This window comes from Lissotriton helveticus (genome assembly GCF_964261635.1).
Source record: "Lissotriton helveticus chromosome 1_1 unlocalized genomic scaffold, aLisHel1.1 SUPER_1_unloc_24, whole genome shotgun sequence".
Lineage (NCBI taxonomy): Eukaryota > Metazoa > Chordata > Amphibia > Caudata > Salamandridae > Lissotriton > Lissotriton helveticus.
In genome coordinates, this window is record NW_027611664.1 from 1080146 (window position 1) to 1099638 (window position 19493).

Below are 19493 nucleotides of genomic sequence, written 5' to 3' on the forward strand. Positions count from 1 at the left end.
GTTAGCAAGGGTACACCCCGGGCGGTCTCCCTCCCCAAAGCGGCGTGCTCGACCCTCTCTACCAAGGAAGGACAGTTCACGGCCGGCTTCATCCGAGAATTCAGTATGCTTTTGGCAAAGCAGCGCCAGCGTCTCAGGGCTGGGGCACGCCACCTGGGCGGCATCAAGCCACGAGTATTTCACTTCCAGATAAGGCTCGGGAGCAATTTTGCTTTTATTACTTTTATTAATGGGGTATAAGTTGGGCCTCCCAAGAAGCTATAAAGGAGGCGAAAAGCCCCTTGTAGACTTTGGGCTGTTTCCTTCATCTCCATTTTATGGTATGAAAAAGATCCTTTCTCGTCATACAGTATCCCAAGATATTTATAACATTGAACTTTTTCTAGCTCTCGCTTTTTGTGTGACCATTTGTATTGACTGCCCTTCCGATTCTTGGTACTGACTTCCATTACTTTTGTTTTTGTTTCATTTATTGTCATTTTGTTCTCAATTGAATACATTGATGTTTTGTTTATTAATTGCTGCAGTCCTATCCTTGTTTGGCTTAGCAGGACGACGTCATCAGCGTATAATAAGTTCGATATTTGTTTCTCCGCCTGCTTTGGTGAGTCTGCTAACTCATTGTTCGTTGCAAGGGTAAAGTCTGATAAAAATAGATTAAATAAATATGGAGCTAAAACACACCCTTGCTTTAGGCCTTGGGCTTTTTAATTTTCCTCAAAAGCTTTGAACCAATCCCTAGCCGGACTCTTGTCCAGGTATCAGTATATAATAATTGTATTGCATTTAAAAGGCTGGAGCTAATGCCATAACGATCCAGTTTCCTCTATAAAATCTGCCTATTTACGCAGTCAAAGGCAGCTTTAAAATCAACGAAACATAAATATAATGGCTGTTTTCTTGTTTTATATTTTTCCATTAAAATTCCTAGTGTTAACACGTTTGTTGTTGTACCTTGACCGTGTACAACACCTGATTGGTTCGGTGGAATTAAATGGTTTTCATTAGCCCAATCAATTAACTCCTTAAGTAGAACCGATGCAACTAATTTAGCTTCGATATCTTGGAGCGTAATTAATCTGTAATTGGATGGGAGGGACCAGTCCCCACTTTTTTTATATAGGAGAAATTATAGATCCGTTCCTTGCCTCGGGGACTGTTCTTTATTGGAGAGCATGATGAAATACTGGTGTTCGATAGCTCGACCAATATGATGCTTTCTCCTTATACAACACAGCGGGAATCCCAAGTGGGCCGGGGGCACCATTGGATCTCTGATTCTTTATTAATTTACATACTTGGTTTTCTGTTATCTCTGTTCAGTTATTATTCTTTTCTCCTCCTATTCTATTTATAGCCCAATCAGTAGAATTCATAGCTAAGTTAGGAGTAGGATTCAAATGCATATCTATAAACGATACCCATTCAGATTCAGTTACTGTTGATGAAGTAGATTTCCTACTAGATCTACTCAGTTTGTTTACTAGAATCCAGAAGCCTCTTGACTTACTCCTTTTGCAAACATATAGAGCTTTTGCCCACAACTATTGCTTTTCTTGCATTTTGTCCTTCCAGACCATTTTCCTTACTCCTGTATTTATCTTTTTAAGTTTTACTTTTTTACCAATCTCAGGATTCTGTTACGTCCTTTTTTTAATTGATGACTTTCAAACTAAATTTTCACCAATGAACATGCTGGGTTTTTCCTCCACTGACCTTTATTAGCATATTATTGAGATTGTGGTAATTAATTGCTTTGTGAAGAGAGACCATTTTTCGACAGCATTTGAATAATCTCCTTGGAAGTGAAAATCCTCAATCGAATCTTTGGTGTTATCTGACCAACAAAGTTTCTTATAATTTACTGTCATTATTTCTCCCGGAAATGTCCTATAGTTTTCAAATCTTAGGCCATTTAGGTTTACCTCAATAATTTGTTGATCGTGGTTGTTTATATATATCCCTCTTTCCGATAAGACAACATTTTATGAAATAGATTCAACGATGCTATAGTACAATCTATTCTAGCACTATGATCCCCTGCTTGAAAAGTCCATGCTTTTGGCGAATCTTGAGGAAATCGCCAATTTTGCACTCTTAGACCTATGGTTTTTAATTCTTATACAAGAGTCTTGCTGATGTTTTCATTCTTTTGTTCCCTCATACCCATTGTCGATGAAAAACTTGGAATTGACCATAAGTAATTTTGCCATTGTATTTCAACATATCTATCGTAGGACCATAGCATATTCATGTTATAATCACCGGTAATAATAATCTCAGGTTGGGTGTCATTGTCCAGTTGCTGCAATATCATAATTATCAAATTGGTCGCCATTGTTCTTCGTAATTATATACGTTGATTACTACAAGAAATGTAATTATATTTTGTTCCTTGTATCGTATTTTGACAATTAGATAATCCTTTTCACTTGGGACGTCCATTTCACTTTCCATTTTTAGCTCAGTTGATATAAAAATAGCCAAACCCCTACAAGGTCTGCCATAGTTACATAGTTACTTGTTCTCTTAGCTAATGAGTAATAACCCTATACCCTTCCAATCTAAAAAGAACTAAAGCTGCTGTTAGCCAACCTAATTTGATAGTGTCAAATAATAGGTCTACTTTTTTTACCTCTAATAATTTTAAAAGATGCCCGTTGGTCATACCTGTGGGTTTTTTAATATTGAGTATTTCTTATTATTATCGGTTCTCTTTGGTTATGATTTTGTAATTTTGTTGAAACAAAAGGGCTAGGATAGGAAGGTTGCAGGGGAGTTGTTATTTTTATTCCCCAGTCCTGAAAGAGATTATGTTCTTGCATAATAAGGCTGGCGGCAGTAGAAGATGTCCAAATTACTAATGTTAATTTGCGATTATTATTCTTGATGTGTGGAATTCAATTGATTCTATATCGGTACATTTAATTTTCTTTAATGAGGGTACTGCATTACACAATTTTAATATGTTCCCACGAGTCATGATATTATTATTACCCCTAGATTTATATTCCGGCATATAAATTACCTGCACCACTCCTTCTTTTTAATCTGGGTTATTTAATTTAATTTGTTGCAGGCTATTTTCACCTTGAGCATGCTCAATTAACCTTCCATTATGATTATTAACAGTTTGAGACCATGATTGTCGATGTTTATGTAACTGCTTCGTTTCTGTTCCCAGATCTTGTGGTAATTTAATATCCTTCCAGGTTTTTAACAAATCTCTATTCGTTTCATCCCCTCCGATACTCTCACTCTTTACTCTATTTGTTTCCAATTGTGATGGCTTATTCTCCACCTGCTTATTACATTCCTCCACTTGCAGCATTTCTAAGGACTGAATTTTCCCATACTCTATCATATTTAATAATATCCGCTTGCTTGTTTAGGCATTTATTTTTCATAACTGCATGTTCCGAAATAGAGGGTAAAAGGGTTTTGTTGGAGACATTTCTTTACCCTCGCCTTCACAATATGGTATTTGGTCATGGTTGTTTCCAGTGTTCAATCTTACTATATCTGATGCATTTGTATTTTTTTATACTTTTAGAAGCTTTATTTCTTGCTTTCCATTGTTTTTTCCTCTGACTTTTTGATAGTTAAACTTCCGGAGCTGCGTCTGTCATTGTTGATTGTGTCGAGCATAGGTTTATCACTTCTTGATCTTTTGTTTTATCATCTATTTTATCTTTAACAACAACAGTATTGCCTTTACATTTTATTGTATCTTTAGAGGGGCAGTCGGTCTTGATGGGTTGAATTCCCTCATAAGGAAAATTCCCTTTTACATCGTCAATTATTGTTTATAAAATATCCAGAATGGTAGTTAGTTTGTTAATTAGTGGGGCACAACTACACTCTGCATACGTAGATATTGGCTGAGATTGTGCCCTTACTATTAGATTATTTTGTGTTTTTATCTTCTGCTCAGTTCCGGCAACAGAGGATGCCGTAGCACTCAAGAGATCTATTTGGCACTCCTTTTTGTTGGACTTATATGTTAAAGCTTCCAGAGTTAATTGCGAGGTTTTGATGAATAAATCCCAAATTGCTCCAGCATTCCCACTGCTGGTACCTGAGTACCTGGGTTACGGTGTTGCCCATTTATGAATGATAGGTCCTTATACTCCTCTTTTTGTGGTCCTAGAAAATAATGTCTCTCGTCGCAAGAATTAATGAATTGTGGACTACTATTCAAAATGTCTTTTTGATACGGAGTACTCCAACGCTGCAGAGTTTCTGGGTTGCTGTTGTATTCGTCTTTATTATTTGAAATCCGTTATTTTGATTACATTTCGGCTGGTCCTGTTTTTTAACTGAATTCATTTTAGACAGAGTAAGATCCGATTTCAGTGGGGTATTGGCTTCCCTTATGATTTTCACCCCACCATTTAGTTCATTTGGAGCTTCTTGCTCTCGTTGATTTATTTGTCCTAAATTAGATGGTTCCCCTATCCCGTTAGCTGTTCTGATTTTTACTTGCACTTCTATTGCCATTGGATGCCTAGTTGGTAGTAATTGCTGAGTATCTCCCATTGTTAAATTTGTACATTTTGCGTCCTCTTGTTGTGAACGACCAGTAAGTGGAATAGTTAACATCTCTAGGTCCGTTATTTGACCCCAATGGTTGACTTGGTCCGTAGTTGAATTTGACATTCGTTAGACTTCAGCTTCAGACTCAGAATGGCCTGGTTCACTTACTCCTTGCTTAGGGGATATAATATTTTTTCTACTCAGTGGTTTAATCGGAGTTTGAAGATCACATTGGTTAGTTAGCAATTTTAGCATAGCACCGGTTGGATCTTTCATAAAATCAAACTTTGACGGCGACTTTCCCAGTTTCCCAAATGTATGGACCTTAGATGATTTAAAGGACTATACGTCACCTGTCTGTTTTATTTTAAACATATCTAATATTAGTGTTTGTTGTATTTTTCTTTTCCTTTTGAAAGGAGGAAAAGGTGGTCTCTCCTTTCCTGACCTCATAATACACCCTCTAAGGTGAAGAAGTCTTGCTTCTTTCAGAGAATCAAATGGGCCAGTGACAAGACCAAATGGTGCTTTGATTGGACAAAAACACCTCCTAACACCTCCGAAGGAAAACACCCCCAAAGCACACCTCAGTACAGCAGAACCCGCTGGTGCTGCTGGTTACCTATTTAATTAACTAATTAATTAATCAATTGATTAATATCCGATCTCCGGGTAGGGCTGTAGTCTAGGCATGCAGAGTAATTCAGGGGTCGAGGGGTGCTTCAACAGGATCAAAGTCTATTGTCACTTTCCCCTTTGCATAATTTCTCAGATTTTGTATTACAGACTTATTACAGACTGAAATGGCTCAGCGACTTACGGACCAATCAACCTTAACTACTCGCCACATGCCACACATCTCTTGTCACTTGTCACTCACCACTCACTGTTCATTGCTTGTTCGTTGCTATTCATCGCTGTCAAGAGTACAAGGGAGAGTGCTGGCAATCATTCAGGAGCAGTAGCGGGATCCAGAGCCAGTCCACCTACAGACGGCAGATGTAGGCACTTCCCTCCACTCCTTGGCTCATCTCTGCTCTGCTCAATGCTTGGTGTACACGTAAAATCAGGCGGCAGTTCCCTGAGTTCTGAGGAATGATTGAAGCGTGCGATGTCGGACCATAGATGCGTCCATTCCTCATCGGAAACAGGACGGTGAATTAAGTCTTCCCACCTAGACATATACCGGGGGCGTGGGGAAAGCACTGTTTTAAGGAGGAAGCTATAGATAAATGAGATCACCCCTTTCATGTTAGCAGTCTTGGTGAGAAAGGCCTCAAATTTTGTGAGAGGTCGAGTAGCAGCCTCCCGTATCTGAGGTGTGAGGGCCCAGTGCATTTACTGGATATACTGATATCTTTCCGTGTTCTTCAATACAAAGTCCCTTTGACATTGATCAAAAGTAAGGGGATCAAAATTGTGGAACCAATGTATTAGAGCTAAGCAGCCTCCCCTTCTCCAGGCATCAAAGGGTCCCTCATGTTGGGCCAGGGGAAAGCTGGATTGAAATGGATTGGAGTAAATGGGGATGGAAAAGAAGTCCATCCCCGATGTCGCCCGAAATTGAGTCCCATACTTTAAAGTGGTGCTTGTGGGGCAGCTAAGGTCACCCTGACAGCCGCCTGGAAGAGAAGGGAGGCTCCAGCTATTTTCCTATGGCACTCTCGTCTTTGGAGACTGCTTAGCCTAGAACGTATGGCTGATATTTTCAGGGATGATGATAAGAATTTTGAATTTAAATGGGGCCCCCTTGTCTCATTCCTCTCCCAGGGCCGTCCGTCTGCGGTGTGTCCCTCCACCATCAGAGCCCGCCATCTCTTCCAGTTTTGATCACAATCCCAGTGTCGACCAACCTCTCATTAGTATGAACACGCCACCACCACGGGTGAGGTGGGGAGTGTTTTCTTTTGTTGTTTTTTTTCTTTGTTCCTTGTTAGATTCATAATTACTTATCCCATGTTAGGATGAGTTTTTCCACGCCTTTTGGCTATTCCGCATAAGACACCTCAGTGGAGCAACCTGGAGAAATTACCGTTACAGAAGGACGTTGAGTTTTCTTTAGACCTATCTGCTGGCTTAGCAAAGTTGCATGATCTTCTTTATCTCTCTCTCTCAGCTCCTGGGCACTTAGAAGCTGTATCTTTCATTTTGCTTATCTAATAAGAGGAGGAGCTGATTTATATTGATCAATGCACTTTGTCCACCTGTTATAATTCTGTTGAGGCTTTCTGATCCCCTGCGTGGGACCAAGTGATGATGTAATTTTTGCCTGTGGACTGCGGAAAAAAAATGAATAAACAAATTTTTGACATAAATCAGGTGGCAGGCCAAGGCTCCTCTGTGCTCCTCCGTGCCCTGCAGCAGCCGCCGTACGAGCAGCACCAGCAGCGCCTTAGCACCGCAGTGCTGGTTCGCAGATCCATAGAACTTAAAGCGCCCTTATAACAGGACGCGGGTGAAGCGGGAACCGGTCACAAAACAAATCCTGGCAGTCGTCCCAGGCTCCGCTCCGCTTGCTCGTCAACTCCTCCTCGGCTCAGCCCCTCGGCTCTAATCGATACGCTCTGCACTCAACACCGAATCACAGGCAGACAACAACTGTGAACACCAACAGAGGGAAGAATTGTGTGTTTCCCCAGTTAGTGAAAAAAACAGCATAAGTCTTGGCTGTTTCTGCTGCACCCAGAGTCTTATGCGTCTTTTCAGTCTAAGTTTTCTATCTGGAAAAAGATTCTGTCCTGGTTTTCTGCACCCAGTAAATCCAGGTGCAGAAAAACCTAACAACTAATGATCAGGTGGAATAAAATGAACACATGAAAGTCCGCCTTAATTTCATTGCCCTTGATTCACACTCTGGACCATAGTTGAGGGATAGGTCTAGGCATAGTCCTCACAGCACATGTAAATGTAAATGTATTGGCATTTATATAGCGCACTACTTACCCGTAGGGTCCCAAGGCGCTTCGACCGCTGCGAAACCCTTCCGGCGGTCTGGTGGGGCCGTTAGTGAAGATGAGGCAAGCTAATGCCCAGAGTTGCCGAGTGTGATCGCTGATCAGAGTGGGCACCGAGGCGAGAGAATTATCGAGTCCGCTGACCCTGGTCCAGAAACCTGCCGCGCCGGGAATCGAACCCTGGTCCCGGGCCGTCCTCTGCTCTCGGGTCTGCCGCCTCTAACCAGTGAGCCACACTACTTCACACAATAGATTTGCTTGAGGCAGAGGCCAAAACTCAAAAGTCAGGAAACCAGATACAAGTAGGTGGTAACTCAGGGCAGGGGAAAACGCCTGTTGTCCGTGGAGGCGTCATTCCCTTCCCAGAAATCTGCATTACAAATTAATTAATAGTATATATTTTTTTAATATCTGTTTGGTGCCAGTCCATATGACCTTCATATCTGCCTTTGGGATTCTATGTTGCAACTGCATAGGGTACATGTATCCTTTGTGAGCTTAATAAAATGTTGAAAATTCGACAAAACCTCACTCCTACATGCAAGTACTCTCAGGCTAGCATTCTACACTCTGCTCTGTCTGAAAAACAGCTCAGCATATTCAAAATTCTGCATTGATTTGGCTTGTAAATTATATTTTTGGAAATGTACATGTATTAACTATTTAATTTTAATACTATAGGTGATTAAAATTACGGACGAAGAAAGCAAGATTTAGCACTAAGCAACTGAATGTCAGTGCCATAAGAAGGATTATTTTGAAAAACTGAAGGTCATCCAGCATTCTACGTTTAAACAATTTCCAAAAATCTAAGTGTGGCGAGGAAAGTACTATACCTGTAAGTGAAGTCTCTAATTTTGCATTTCATTAACCCAGAGCAAAGCCATATCTGTGCACACAGCATCAGAAATAACGTAGAAAGACCGCTTCAGCATCCTCATCTGAAACATTATCAGAAAGACAAATTGCCTCAGCATGACAGAATAACGTTCATCTAAAGCACCATGTAATTCTAGAGAGGAAGCACACACTACATAAAAGAAAGCTACAACTAAAGGTTTCTTCTAGATACCATCAAAGAAAAGATGCTGAAAGAAGACTCTGAAGCTGACACATTAACAACCAAAAGATTGGAAAAGCACCTTTGTTCAACAACCGTTTTTAACCAGTTATGCAAGTTTGAGACTATCTGCCTTGGGATATAACACCTTGACCCACTCTGCTCACTCTTGCGAAAACCTTAAAAATTCACCACTTTATTGTGTTAATAACCATCTCAGATTGTTTCCTTTTTATTGTGTACTGTTCTGTAATTCTATGTAAATCGCCTCAACATTATCTGTTGTGCAGGAGTGATATGTAAAACTGTTAAATATAAAAATGGATTAAAGGAGCACCGTTGCGCTATTTCTAATGTAAATAAATCTTCATCCTCAGAACTACAAACCTTAACCTTACACCAAACATAGAAAGGGTAGAAGGAACTGATGTTCTGCGACTAATGATCCACAATAGTACTCTAACGTCCTCAGTTACTGCCATTACATCAGTGCAAAAAGGTACTTATCAGTTTAATCATTAAATATCAGACTAACACCTTATTATTGCATTGCTAAGAACCTATACAAATAGATTTGAGAAAAACTTCAGTCACAAATTAAGTTGCTGCTGGAGAGGCTATTACCTAAAGACTATTATCTGTTAGAAAAATTTCAACAGGTGTTACAGGAATGCTTCCCGACGATTTTTTTTGCTCAATTCAAGTGTTGAGAAGATTACACACAATTTCTTTTAGAGATAAGTGCTGAACATTATCTAAACAAGCCCGACTCTAAAATCGAGGCAAAATAACCGAAGTTAGGGGAAAAAGTTACCTGTGCCCAAAAAGATACAGCCATAAATCTTATCTCACAGAATTTGACAGAATGCACACAGGGGGAACCCACTCTTAGTGCAAAGTATGCCAAAAAAGTTTCAGGCGGAAATCTTATCTAACAGAGCATATGAGAATCCACACTGGGGGAAAACACTCTCCGTGCAAAGTATGCCAAAAAAGTTTCAGGCGTAAATCTTATCTCACTGAGCATATGAGAATCCACACTGGGGAAAAACCTTTTCAGTGCTCTGAATGTCAGAAAAAGTTTAGTATCAAAGCGAGTCTATATCGACATGAATTAACCCACTCTGTGGAAAAACGTTATCAGTGCTCTGAATGCCCAAAAAATTTCAAACTTAAATCACTTATAACTGCACATGTGAGAATCCACACTGGGGAAAAACCTTATCAGTGCTCTGAATGCCAGGAATGTTTCAATAAAAAAAGACATCTCACGCTGCATATAAGAACCCACACTGGGGAAAAACCTTATCAGTGCTCTGAATGCCAGAAATGTTTCAATAAAAAAAGACATCTCACGCTGCATATAAGAACCCACACTGGGGAAAAACCTTATCAGTGCTCTGAATGCCAGAAATGTTTCAATAAAAAAAGACATCTCACGCTGCATATAAGAACCCACACTGGGGAAAAACCTTATCAGTGCTCCGAATGCCCAAAACAATTCCAACTTAAATCACTTCTAACTGCACATGTGAGATTCCACACTGGGGAAAAACCTTTCAGTGACAAAATGAGACTCACTAAACATACAAGGACCCACACTTGGGTAAAACGTTATCGGTGCACTGAATGCCCAAAACATTTCAAACTTAAATCAATTCTAGCTGCACATGTGAGATTCCACACTGGGGAAAAACCTTATCAGTGCTCTGAATGCCAGAGATGTTTCAGTAACAAAATGAGACTCACTAAACATACAAGGACCCACACTTGGGTAAAACGTTATCGGTGCACTGAATGCAACAAATGTTTCAGTGAAAAAAGCAGTCTCACTCAGCATATAAGAACCCACACTGGGGAAAAACCTTATCAGTGCTCTGAATGCCAGATATGTTTCAGTCAAAAAGCAATCTCACTGAGCATATAAGAATCCATACTGGGGAAAAACCTTATCAGTGCTCTGAATGCCAGATATGTTTTAGTCAAAAAAGCCATCTCACTGAGCATATAAGAATCCACACTGGGGAAAAACCTTATCAGTGCTCTGAATGCCACAAATGTTTCAGTGAAAAAAGCAGTCTCACTAAGCATGTAAGAATCCACACTGGGGAAAAACCTTATCAGTGCTCTGAATGCCAGATATGTTTCATTCAAAAAAGCAGTCTCACTAAGCATATAAGAATCCACACTGGGGAAAAACCTTATCAGTGCTCTGAATGCCAGATATGTTTCATTCTAAAAAGCAGTCTCACTAAGCATATAAGAATCCACACTGGGGAAAAACCTTATCAGTGCTCCGAATGCGAAAAATGTTTCAGCCAAAAATCCCATCTCACTGACCATGTGAGAATCCACACTGGTGAATAAAATTATCAGTGCTCTAAATGTCAGAAAAGATTCAGAGGTAGAGATGGTTACAAGCGCCATAAGAAAACACACCATCAAAATAATTCAGTTCTCCGAATGCCAGAAAAGCATCAATTTTAAACTCAATCTCACTCTACATGAGCAGACGCACACAAGGGAAAAACATTACCAATTTCTGGGAATGCCAGAAATTCCTATTTGATAGGCACAGCCTCACTAACCATAAGCGACTCCATACTGATGAAAAACCTTATGAGTGCTCTGAATGGCAGAAAAGCTGCAGAGAAAAATGCTATTTCACCATGAGAAACTCCACACTAGAGAAAATCCTTATGCCATAAAAGGTTGAATCTGAAAGACAGTGTTATGCTTTATGAGCGATCTCACTCTGGGGAAAAACCTTATGAGTGCTCGAAATGCAAGCAATGTTTTGGGTACAAATTACTTCTCACTTGACATGAGCGAACTCACACAGAGGTGTTCGAATGTCAGATATGGTTTAGTCTTGAATACAATGTCATTTCACAAGAGAGAATTCACACTGGACTGAAGCCATATACAGGAGGGGAAAGCCAGAAACGTTATACTCAGAAAGGAGATATCACTAAACATGAGAAATACATCCACACCAGGTGAAAAGTAAGGCGTATCTTGAGTTGCAGAAAAGCTTCTAACAACCTGACTTTACATGAGAGAGCACATATTGAAGTTGCAATAGAATTCATCAAGAAACTCTTGCAGGATAACCTAGGCTGCCCGCATGCAACCTCCAAAGAAATTTCAGGCCTGGAAATATTTTTAATTGCAACAGAATCCACAATTTGAGTATCTGAAAGTTACAAAACTCTCAAGGTCTTTACTTTACACAGAGAAGTGTTAGTGCTTGCAAAAATCAACTAATTGCCCAAAAAATCACAATAATATTGTCTTAAATTTTACTCCACCCAAAAGGTTTCTACTCACCCTTGTTTTTTAACATATGACTGATATCTATTTTTTCATGATAAGATTAAGCCTATGCGGAGTTCCTCAATGAGGAACTCCGCAAAGTGACAAAAAAATCTGGCGGTCTATGCGGAGTTCCGCAAGCAGCGGAGTGCGTAAGGGTCATGCAGTTTGTGGTGATTTCATCCCATGTCGGAGGATCATTTGGCCTTTCTCTTCCAGGAAGTTATGGATCTCTTTGTCAAGGGAGCTATCAAACGCATCCCTGTCCCAGAAGTAGGTCGGCGTTGCTACTCCCACTACTTCTTGGTACCCAAGAAGGACAAAGGCCTGCATCCTATCTTTTTCCTCAGGGACATCAACCGCTTCCTCCGAAAGGCGAAGTTCAAGATGTTAACCTTGGCTCATGTCTTGTCTGCCTTCGACCCTGGAGATTTGATGGTAGCGTTGGACTTGCAGGACACTTAATTTCACATCCCCGTCTTGCCTGCCCACCGGCATTACCTACGGTTCACGGTAGGCCACACGCATTTTCAGTTTACCACGCTCCCCTTCGGCCTTACCAGCCCCCCCCCCCGGGTGTTCACGGAAGGGATGGCGGTGGTCGCAGCTCATCTGCGCAGATCAGGGGTTCCAGTCTTCCCCTCTCTCGACGACTGGCTGTTGAAGGTGAGCTCGCCCAGGCTGTCATCTCCCGCCACCAGACTACGACGGACTTCCTGCATTTGCTGGGGTTCTCAGTTAACGTGCTGACGTCGCACCTGAATCCCTCCTATAAGCTCCTTTTCATCAGAGCGGTTCTGGACACAGCACAGTTTTGGGTCTATCCTCCCTGTGAGCAAGTCCAGGATATTCGGGCTATGATACCGATGTTTCAGCCTCCATCCCGGTGTTCTGTGAGAATGACCCTGAGGCTGCTGGGCCTCATGGCCTCCTGCATCCTGCTGGTGCATCATGCCATATGGCATATACGTGCTCTGCAGTGGGACCTGAAGTTCCAGTGGGCGCAGCACCAAGGGAATCTTTCTGATGACTTTCAGATTTCGGAGGGGACTCCAAGTTAGTTGCAGTGGTGGTTCACAAACCAGGATTGGGTCAACGGCAGACTGCAGATCCCTCTCCCTTCCCCAACCTGAGTTCACAGTAGTAATGGATGCGTCACTCCTGGGTTGGGGCAGCCATATGGGAATGGCGGAGATCAAAGACCTCTGGTCTCTGGCGGAGTCCAGGCACCACATCAACCTTCTGGAGCTCCGGGCGATTTGTCTTGCACTGAAGGCATTCCTTCTTTCTGTCAAAGGAAGAGTTGTGCAGGTGTTCACGGACAACACCACCGCCATGTGAGACTGCAACAAACAGGGCAGGGTGGGGTCGTGGACCCTATGTCAAGAGGCTCTTCGCCTTTAGACATGGCTGGAACATCAGGGCATATCTCTGGTGGCTCAACGCCTAACAGGTTCACTGAACGCCAGGACGGACAAACTCAGCCTCCAGTGCATGATGGATCACAAATGGCATCTTCACTCGAAGGTGATGCTAGGTCTCTTTCAGTAGTGGGGAGAGCCTTGGTTAGATCTATTCGCCACTGAAGAGAACGCTCAATGTCAGCAGTTCTGCGTGTTAGAGTTTCCAAGACGGATTTCGCTCGGCGACCCTTTTCGTTGCGAGTGGAGTTGGGGCCTCCTGTACCACATCTGCCAAGATTGCTGAAGAAGATCAAACGCGTTCAGTCCTGGTACCCCGAGCCCTTGAGCATGGCCATCGATCCTATTGTTAACAGATTTTTGAAGTGCATTACTCTTCTCTTTCCTGCTTCTCCTTTCGTAATGCCCTAGTGGGAGTTGAATCTTGTCCTCACTTATCTTATGTTTGCTCCCTTTGAGCGCCTACATAATTGTCCTCTTCGCCTCCTTTGAAGACTGCTTTTTTGCTTGCCATCACCTCTGCTTGCAGGATGGGTGAGCTTCAGGCTTATCTTCCAGACCTCCCTTTCTTGCTGTCCATCCGGACAAAGTAGTCCTCTTTTCTGCCCAAAGTGATTGCATCTTTCCACATAGGTCTGACCATCACATTACCTACCTTCTTCCCACCTCTGCTGTGTTTTTCTCTGCCAGGCGCACAACATATAGACTGTTCACACACTTTCTGTAGTATGCTTTGTTCTGGGCAGATGAACTGTGATCCCCACTCTACTTCTATCCTCGTGTTAGTGCAGCCCGATGTAAACAGTAATTGTAATGTATTTAGATTTACATAACACTTACTACCCCATATGAACTTTGAAGCGCTTTTTCGGCGAGTAGCACACTACTCTAGGATCCAAAAATGATTAGTGGTGAATTAGTATAGGGAAATATAAAATGTATTTGAGAGCTGTACATGTTGGTCTGTTAGTTGGGTTAAAGAAGATAGTGGGGGGATAGAAGAGGGAAGGTTTTGCATTTATATAGCGCTAGCTGTGAGAAGTTGGCCTGGTATATGATGCTCACTAGTTCTAGTGATCACCTTGTACCATGCCAAGCAACCCTTATGATGATTGGTTGTAAGTCAACCTTATAGACCAGCTATCCTAGAGGTAGCGTGGACAAAGCAGTCTTAGGCTAAACTCTGTAAAGGCATGTGAAGAAAGCTGTTTTACCATATACAATCCCCTTGAATACCAAATGAAAGGACACCACACAGATATGTATTGAAAATATATATATATTTATTTACTACAAGTAATCCCCTATACTCTTTATGAGCACAGAAGCAAATGCGTTAAAACAAAACACTGTTTACAAAAGTTGCACAATATGGATAGGCCCTAGGGGCCACTCAACTCATATACTAAAATAGTGGTATAAGTATCACTAATCGAAAAGGAAGTAGGCCTAGGGCCTTGGGAATCGCTGGAGCTATGCGGGAGTAGCAGTGATGAAGTCGGGAAAGGCCTGCGGGACTCGGGTGCAGCGCTTAAAGCACACGCATGCACCAATGCAAAGTCAATGGTGCGTAAAAAGTACAAAGTTACTGCAAAGGGAACCTTCCGGATGACTTAGAACCTAGCAACTTGGAACAAAGACACTAGAGGTGTATTGCTACACAGGAGCACCGGAGTGCCAGGTTACCTCACCCACAGGAAGCGGGTGCATATGTCTCAAAGTGTGTCGGGTTTCGTTGCGCTGGTCTATGGAGCCTGTAGATGAAGATGCTGCAGGCGGGTCGTCAAGAAGAGTTCCGGTGGATCCAAGGTTGGATCTGAAGAGGTGAAGACCTTAAAGCAGAGGGGACAATGTTCAAAGCCACTAGCCAGTGACTACTGTGTAACCAGGAGGGAACCAGGCGATGTCGGGTGTGAACAGGTGAAGAAGTGAAGATTGTCTCTGGCGCCACGTGGACACAAAGAGGTCGAGGATGTCCAGGAGTCGATCACGAGCTGTCCCACGAAGGCTCTAGCTGATGGCGGTGTCGGCTTCTTGATCGGAGCAAACAGGCCTTGGCTAATGCAAGCCACGCAGGAAACGATGCAAGCTTCTCACTCAGACCAGCAAGGTCAGAGGGGCTGCTCCTTTTTACAGGAGTGAGGGCCAGTCTGGAGTAACCAGACCAGTGGTGTTAATTTCGGATTTTTTTGCCAAGATGGCCACTAGACAACGGGCCAGTAACCGGGATGATGCGTTGAGTGGCAAAATGCAAAAGGGCCCTACACAGATCGTGGAGATGCTGGGGGGCTGATCTTCAGTGCAGATGCTGCTCGGTGGCAGGGCTTCACAAACCCCAAAGCACAGCGTCGAGGGTGCCTCAGGTGCTGCGCAGTCAGCTCCTCGTGGATCTTCCAAGATGGCCGGTCCCACATCTCTCGGTGCCTCCACGGGTCTCTTCTTTTCAGGGACTGTGGATCGGGCTCTGAGATGTCTGAGAATCCAGGTCTTGTCGGGCTCTGGGCTCGGGCTCTGGCGGGAGGCGGCGGCAAAGCAGACGTCGAGTTGCTAGATGGTGCCTGTATTCACAGGGTGGTCACTCCTTGGCCACAAGGGAGATGCTCTTCAGTCTTCTGTGCAGCAGAATGTCGACGTCCAGTTTTCTTCTTAGTTTCAAGTCGAGTTCTGGATGATCTGAAGTCTTGGGACACAGATCCTACTCTTATTCCAAACCTAGGGGCCGAAATCCTGTCTGGGGTGGTGCTAGCACCTCCCTAGGCAGGAAACTCTTTGTCCAAGCCTTTCTTCGCTGGAAGGACTCCCAGCAGCAGGTCAGACTTGTGTCTGTGGTGGCAGCATCCATTTTGTGATGCTGAGGCTCGAGTTAACTTTAACCGGGGTTCAGGTTATGTACATGTCGTGTCCCTCTAGAAGGGTGGAATGCTACCCCCGTCGCCAGAATTGGCGAGGGGGTAGTATTCCAATTCGTATGACACCTTACTCGACATGTTTTGATAAACCCAAACCAAAGTTAGCAAGTAACCGCGAGGATTATAATGCACTTAAGAGTATATGGTATGGCAATATCCCGGAACAGCTAAGGGAGTTGTTCCCGACAGCTGCAGACAGGCTCAGCTCGTGCCAGAGCACCATCTCACATGAAACCAAGCACTCAGCCTCCAGGATTGTTGAGGCCTGCCATAGGAGTGACTTATAGGTTACCCTGTGTCCATATATGTTAGATATAGATATACTATATCTAAGTAAGAGGTGATTACACCAACTTACCCCAGCTGAGTGATCAGCCAGTTTTGTCAAATATGGAGGCCAGGGGTGGCACAATACATGCTGCAGCCGCTGGTAGGCCTTGGAAACACCTATGCCCTGGGTACCTAGGGTACAATGTTACAGGGGGCAATAAGGTGAACCAGTTCCAATTGGTAATTTACCTAAGGTACATGGAGTCCATTTTCAGGAGAGAGCAATTAGCCTGGGGCCCTGAATAGCAGGATCCCATGCAAACTGAGTCAAAAACCAGCTAAACACCAGGCAAAAAGTTTGGGGGTAACCATAGTCAGGTATCCACCTTCCTACACTTGCTACCCCTGATGAAGTGTTGAAGTGCTTTTCGGCGAGTAGCATGCTACTCCAGATCCCAAATAGATGAATAGACAGATCAATTATGGTGGGGAGGCTGTTTTATTGTATACACACAACTGTACAAAAATTATTAAAATTCTGTTGTAAAGTTTTACCCAAGAGGCAAGTATAGTCTCTGATAATAATGTATACAATACTGATAAGTTTTAAGGTGGCTTGCCATCAAGACTGATGCCCCGTAATGTTGATGCAAAGTCAGTTGTGCTGGAGTATCTTAGACTCTTGTTTAATTGTAATATCCACCTTGTAGGTACTGCTATTCGTATCAGGTCCACGTTGTAGGCAGACACAAACGCCTAAATTGTGCACTATTTCTATTAGGCATAATGTAAGTGAGCAGATGACAGTAAGCACTGTACAAGCTGTATTAGGTGCTTAGAAGTAGAGTGACATAGAGGGCAATAAACACTCCACTAAATCTTTTTTTATTATTAACAGTGCTCATAAGACCATACAATTTAATATGATGTACAAATAGCCCATTGGGGAACCGTTCAGGCATCATCTGGGGATTACACATCCGAGAAACACAAGTGTCTTTCATGAATACAAATTGACTACTCCTCCAAGAACTGCACTGTATTATTGACACGGGCGAAGAGGCAAACAAGCAGTCAGGAGGCGCATTTATGTATACCCCCACCTGACAGGATGGTGACAGACCCCAACCACCTACAGGGAAAACGTGCCACCTCACTTAATAGCTGCCAGACGCTTTACTATGTAAGTAGACTGGTGGTTTACAACTGCGCCTACTTTGGGGCATCACATGTTTTTTTCATCATAATCTGGTGTGCTCCCCCTGTATGAGATGATAGCACCCACTGAAAACTGCACCGTTGTGTAGTCTGGGACAGTGCACCTTCCATGTAATTCTGAACTGGGCCTTTAAATACAGTACTATTTTGTGTGCCTATTTAATTCAGGTATACAAAGAATGCGGTACTACTTGTATACTAGGGTAGGACAAGGAAGATTGAATTTCTGTGGTGGCAGAAATGTTTTCGTCAAAGTGCTTTATGCCCTAAACACTCTCCCGTACCCTGAACATAATGAAATTACGTAGAATACACCTCTGCGTGCCTAATGCTGCCATTTGTATTTCAAGACCAGTGATTAATGTGGCTTTATCAAGTTTAAAGCCATTAGGCGTTTCCGACCTGTCTGATACTTGCATATGGAAAATATGGGTAATTTGAACCTAAAGATAGATAAACATATTCATAGGTCACGATTTATGTCTGCATCTAATATAAAACTGTAAATTAGGAGAGGTGATAAGTGAAAAGTTAAAGGCAGCCGCTAATCGAGCTGCATTTGTATAAGGCCTTCCTATATTATGATATCTATTCCTGCTTAAGTCTTTAATTGTAATGAATAATTTAATACCCAGGCATGAAGTCATCGTCGAGCTGTTTAGATAATCCACCTGTCTCGCCACCTCTTTCCCACTGCATCCTTAACCAGTGGCCTAGCCAGTGTGCCCTGGACCCCAAGGCAAGAAAGGAAATGTGACCTCTGTCGTTTATTTGGACTGTGGAAAACAGCAATAATCATTGTTCTGTGGACCCCTCAGGCCTCTGTTTGAACTGTGACAAACAGCACTTATCAGGGTTCAGTGGGCCTTTAAGGCATCTGGGACCTGGTGCCACAGCACCTGCTGCACCAATGGGAAGCTAAGCACCTGCCCTTAAGAGCTTTTATTCTAGCCCCACTGGAGACCCAAAACAGCCAAGTACTGATCATGCAGCCGCCTCTTTTCACTGAAGGGATTTAAGTCGCATGAAAGCAGCATGCGGGAAACAACCATTTTCTGAGGTAAAGTCAACCAACACCTCGTCTGTTCCAAACTGAATCCATTTAAAACCAGGGACGAAAAAACGGTTCATCGTCATCCCTTGCTTTTCAGAAGGGTAAAACAGATTCATCTAACATTACAGTGTACCACATAACAAATTGTGATTCTGTTTACAAATTACAACTAGCATGCATATAGGAGGGGGAGCCTTTGGCCAAAATAGCTTTTTTCCCAACCCATACTTTTAACGCATCTTATACAAAAAATGCTAATTACATTCTCATCCGGAAATAGTCATTAGCGCCTACTCATAACCAAATGTCACTTAGAATTGTCTTTCAATTCAAGCTTTCAAAGGTAAATTGATATAAAAGCAGTATTTAATTTTTTGACATTGTGTACTCTTATCAAAATTTAGAGCATCAATTTTATATGACACACCATAGAAAAAAGGAGTTGTTTATATATACTAAACCTCCAGAAACGTTTGATTAACCAGTTATAAAGTCACGTCTAGCTTAGTTAGTTTATAGTCTTCTTTTTTTTATAGTAATTATTTCACATTGTTACTGAATATGCATGGCTAAACACTTATAAGGTCCCAAAGGCGAGACCTATTGGCTATGACAATGCTTGTTATTGATTGAGTACATTGAGCGACAGAACCTTTGATTACGTCCTGATGAATGCCGCAAACACCTCTTTGGAGGGTTAATAGGCTGAAACATGTTGACCTCTTATTGACTCTAACAGTGCATATATATTTCTCC

General features: G+C 42.4%; 1 protein-coding gene across 1 annotated transcript; it reads left to right on the plus strand.

Moving 5' to 3' along the window:
• The first annotated feature begins 9577 nt into the window (after window positions 1-9577).
• On the plus strand, window positions 9578-10477 carry LOC144805768 (uncharacterized). The gene has a single exon (XM_078672255.1). The coding sequence runs from the start codon at window positions 9578-9580 to the stop codon at window positions 10475-10477; it is 900 nt and encodes a 299-aa protein (XP_078528381.1).
• Window positions 10478-19493: the final 9016 nt, after the last annotated feature.

Excerpts from the sequence above, each read along its gene's own strand:
- LOC144805768 (XM_078672255.1), top strand. The coding sequence starts at position 9,578 with ATGAGAATCCACACTGGGGAAAAACCTTTTCAGTGCTCTGAATGTCAG.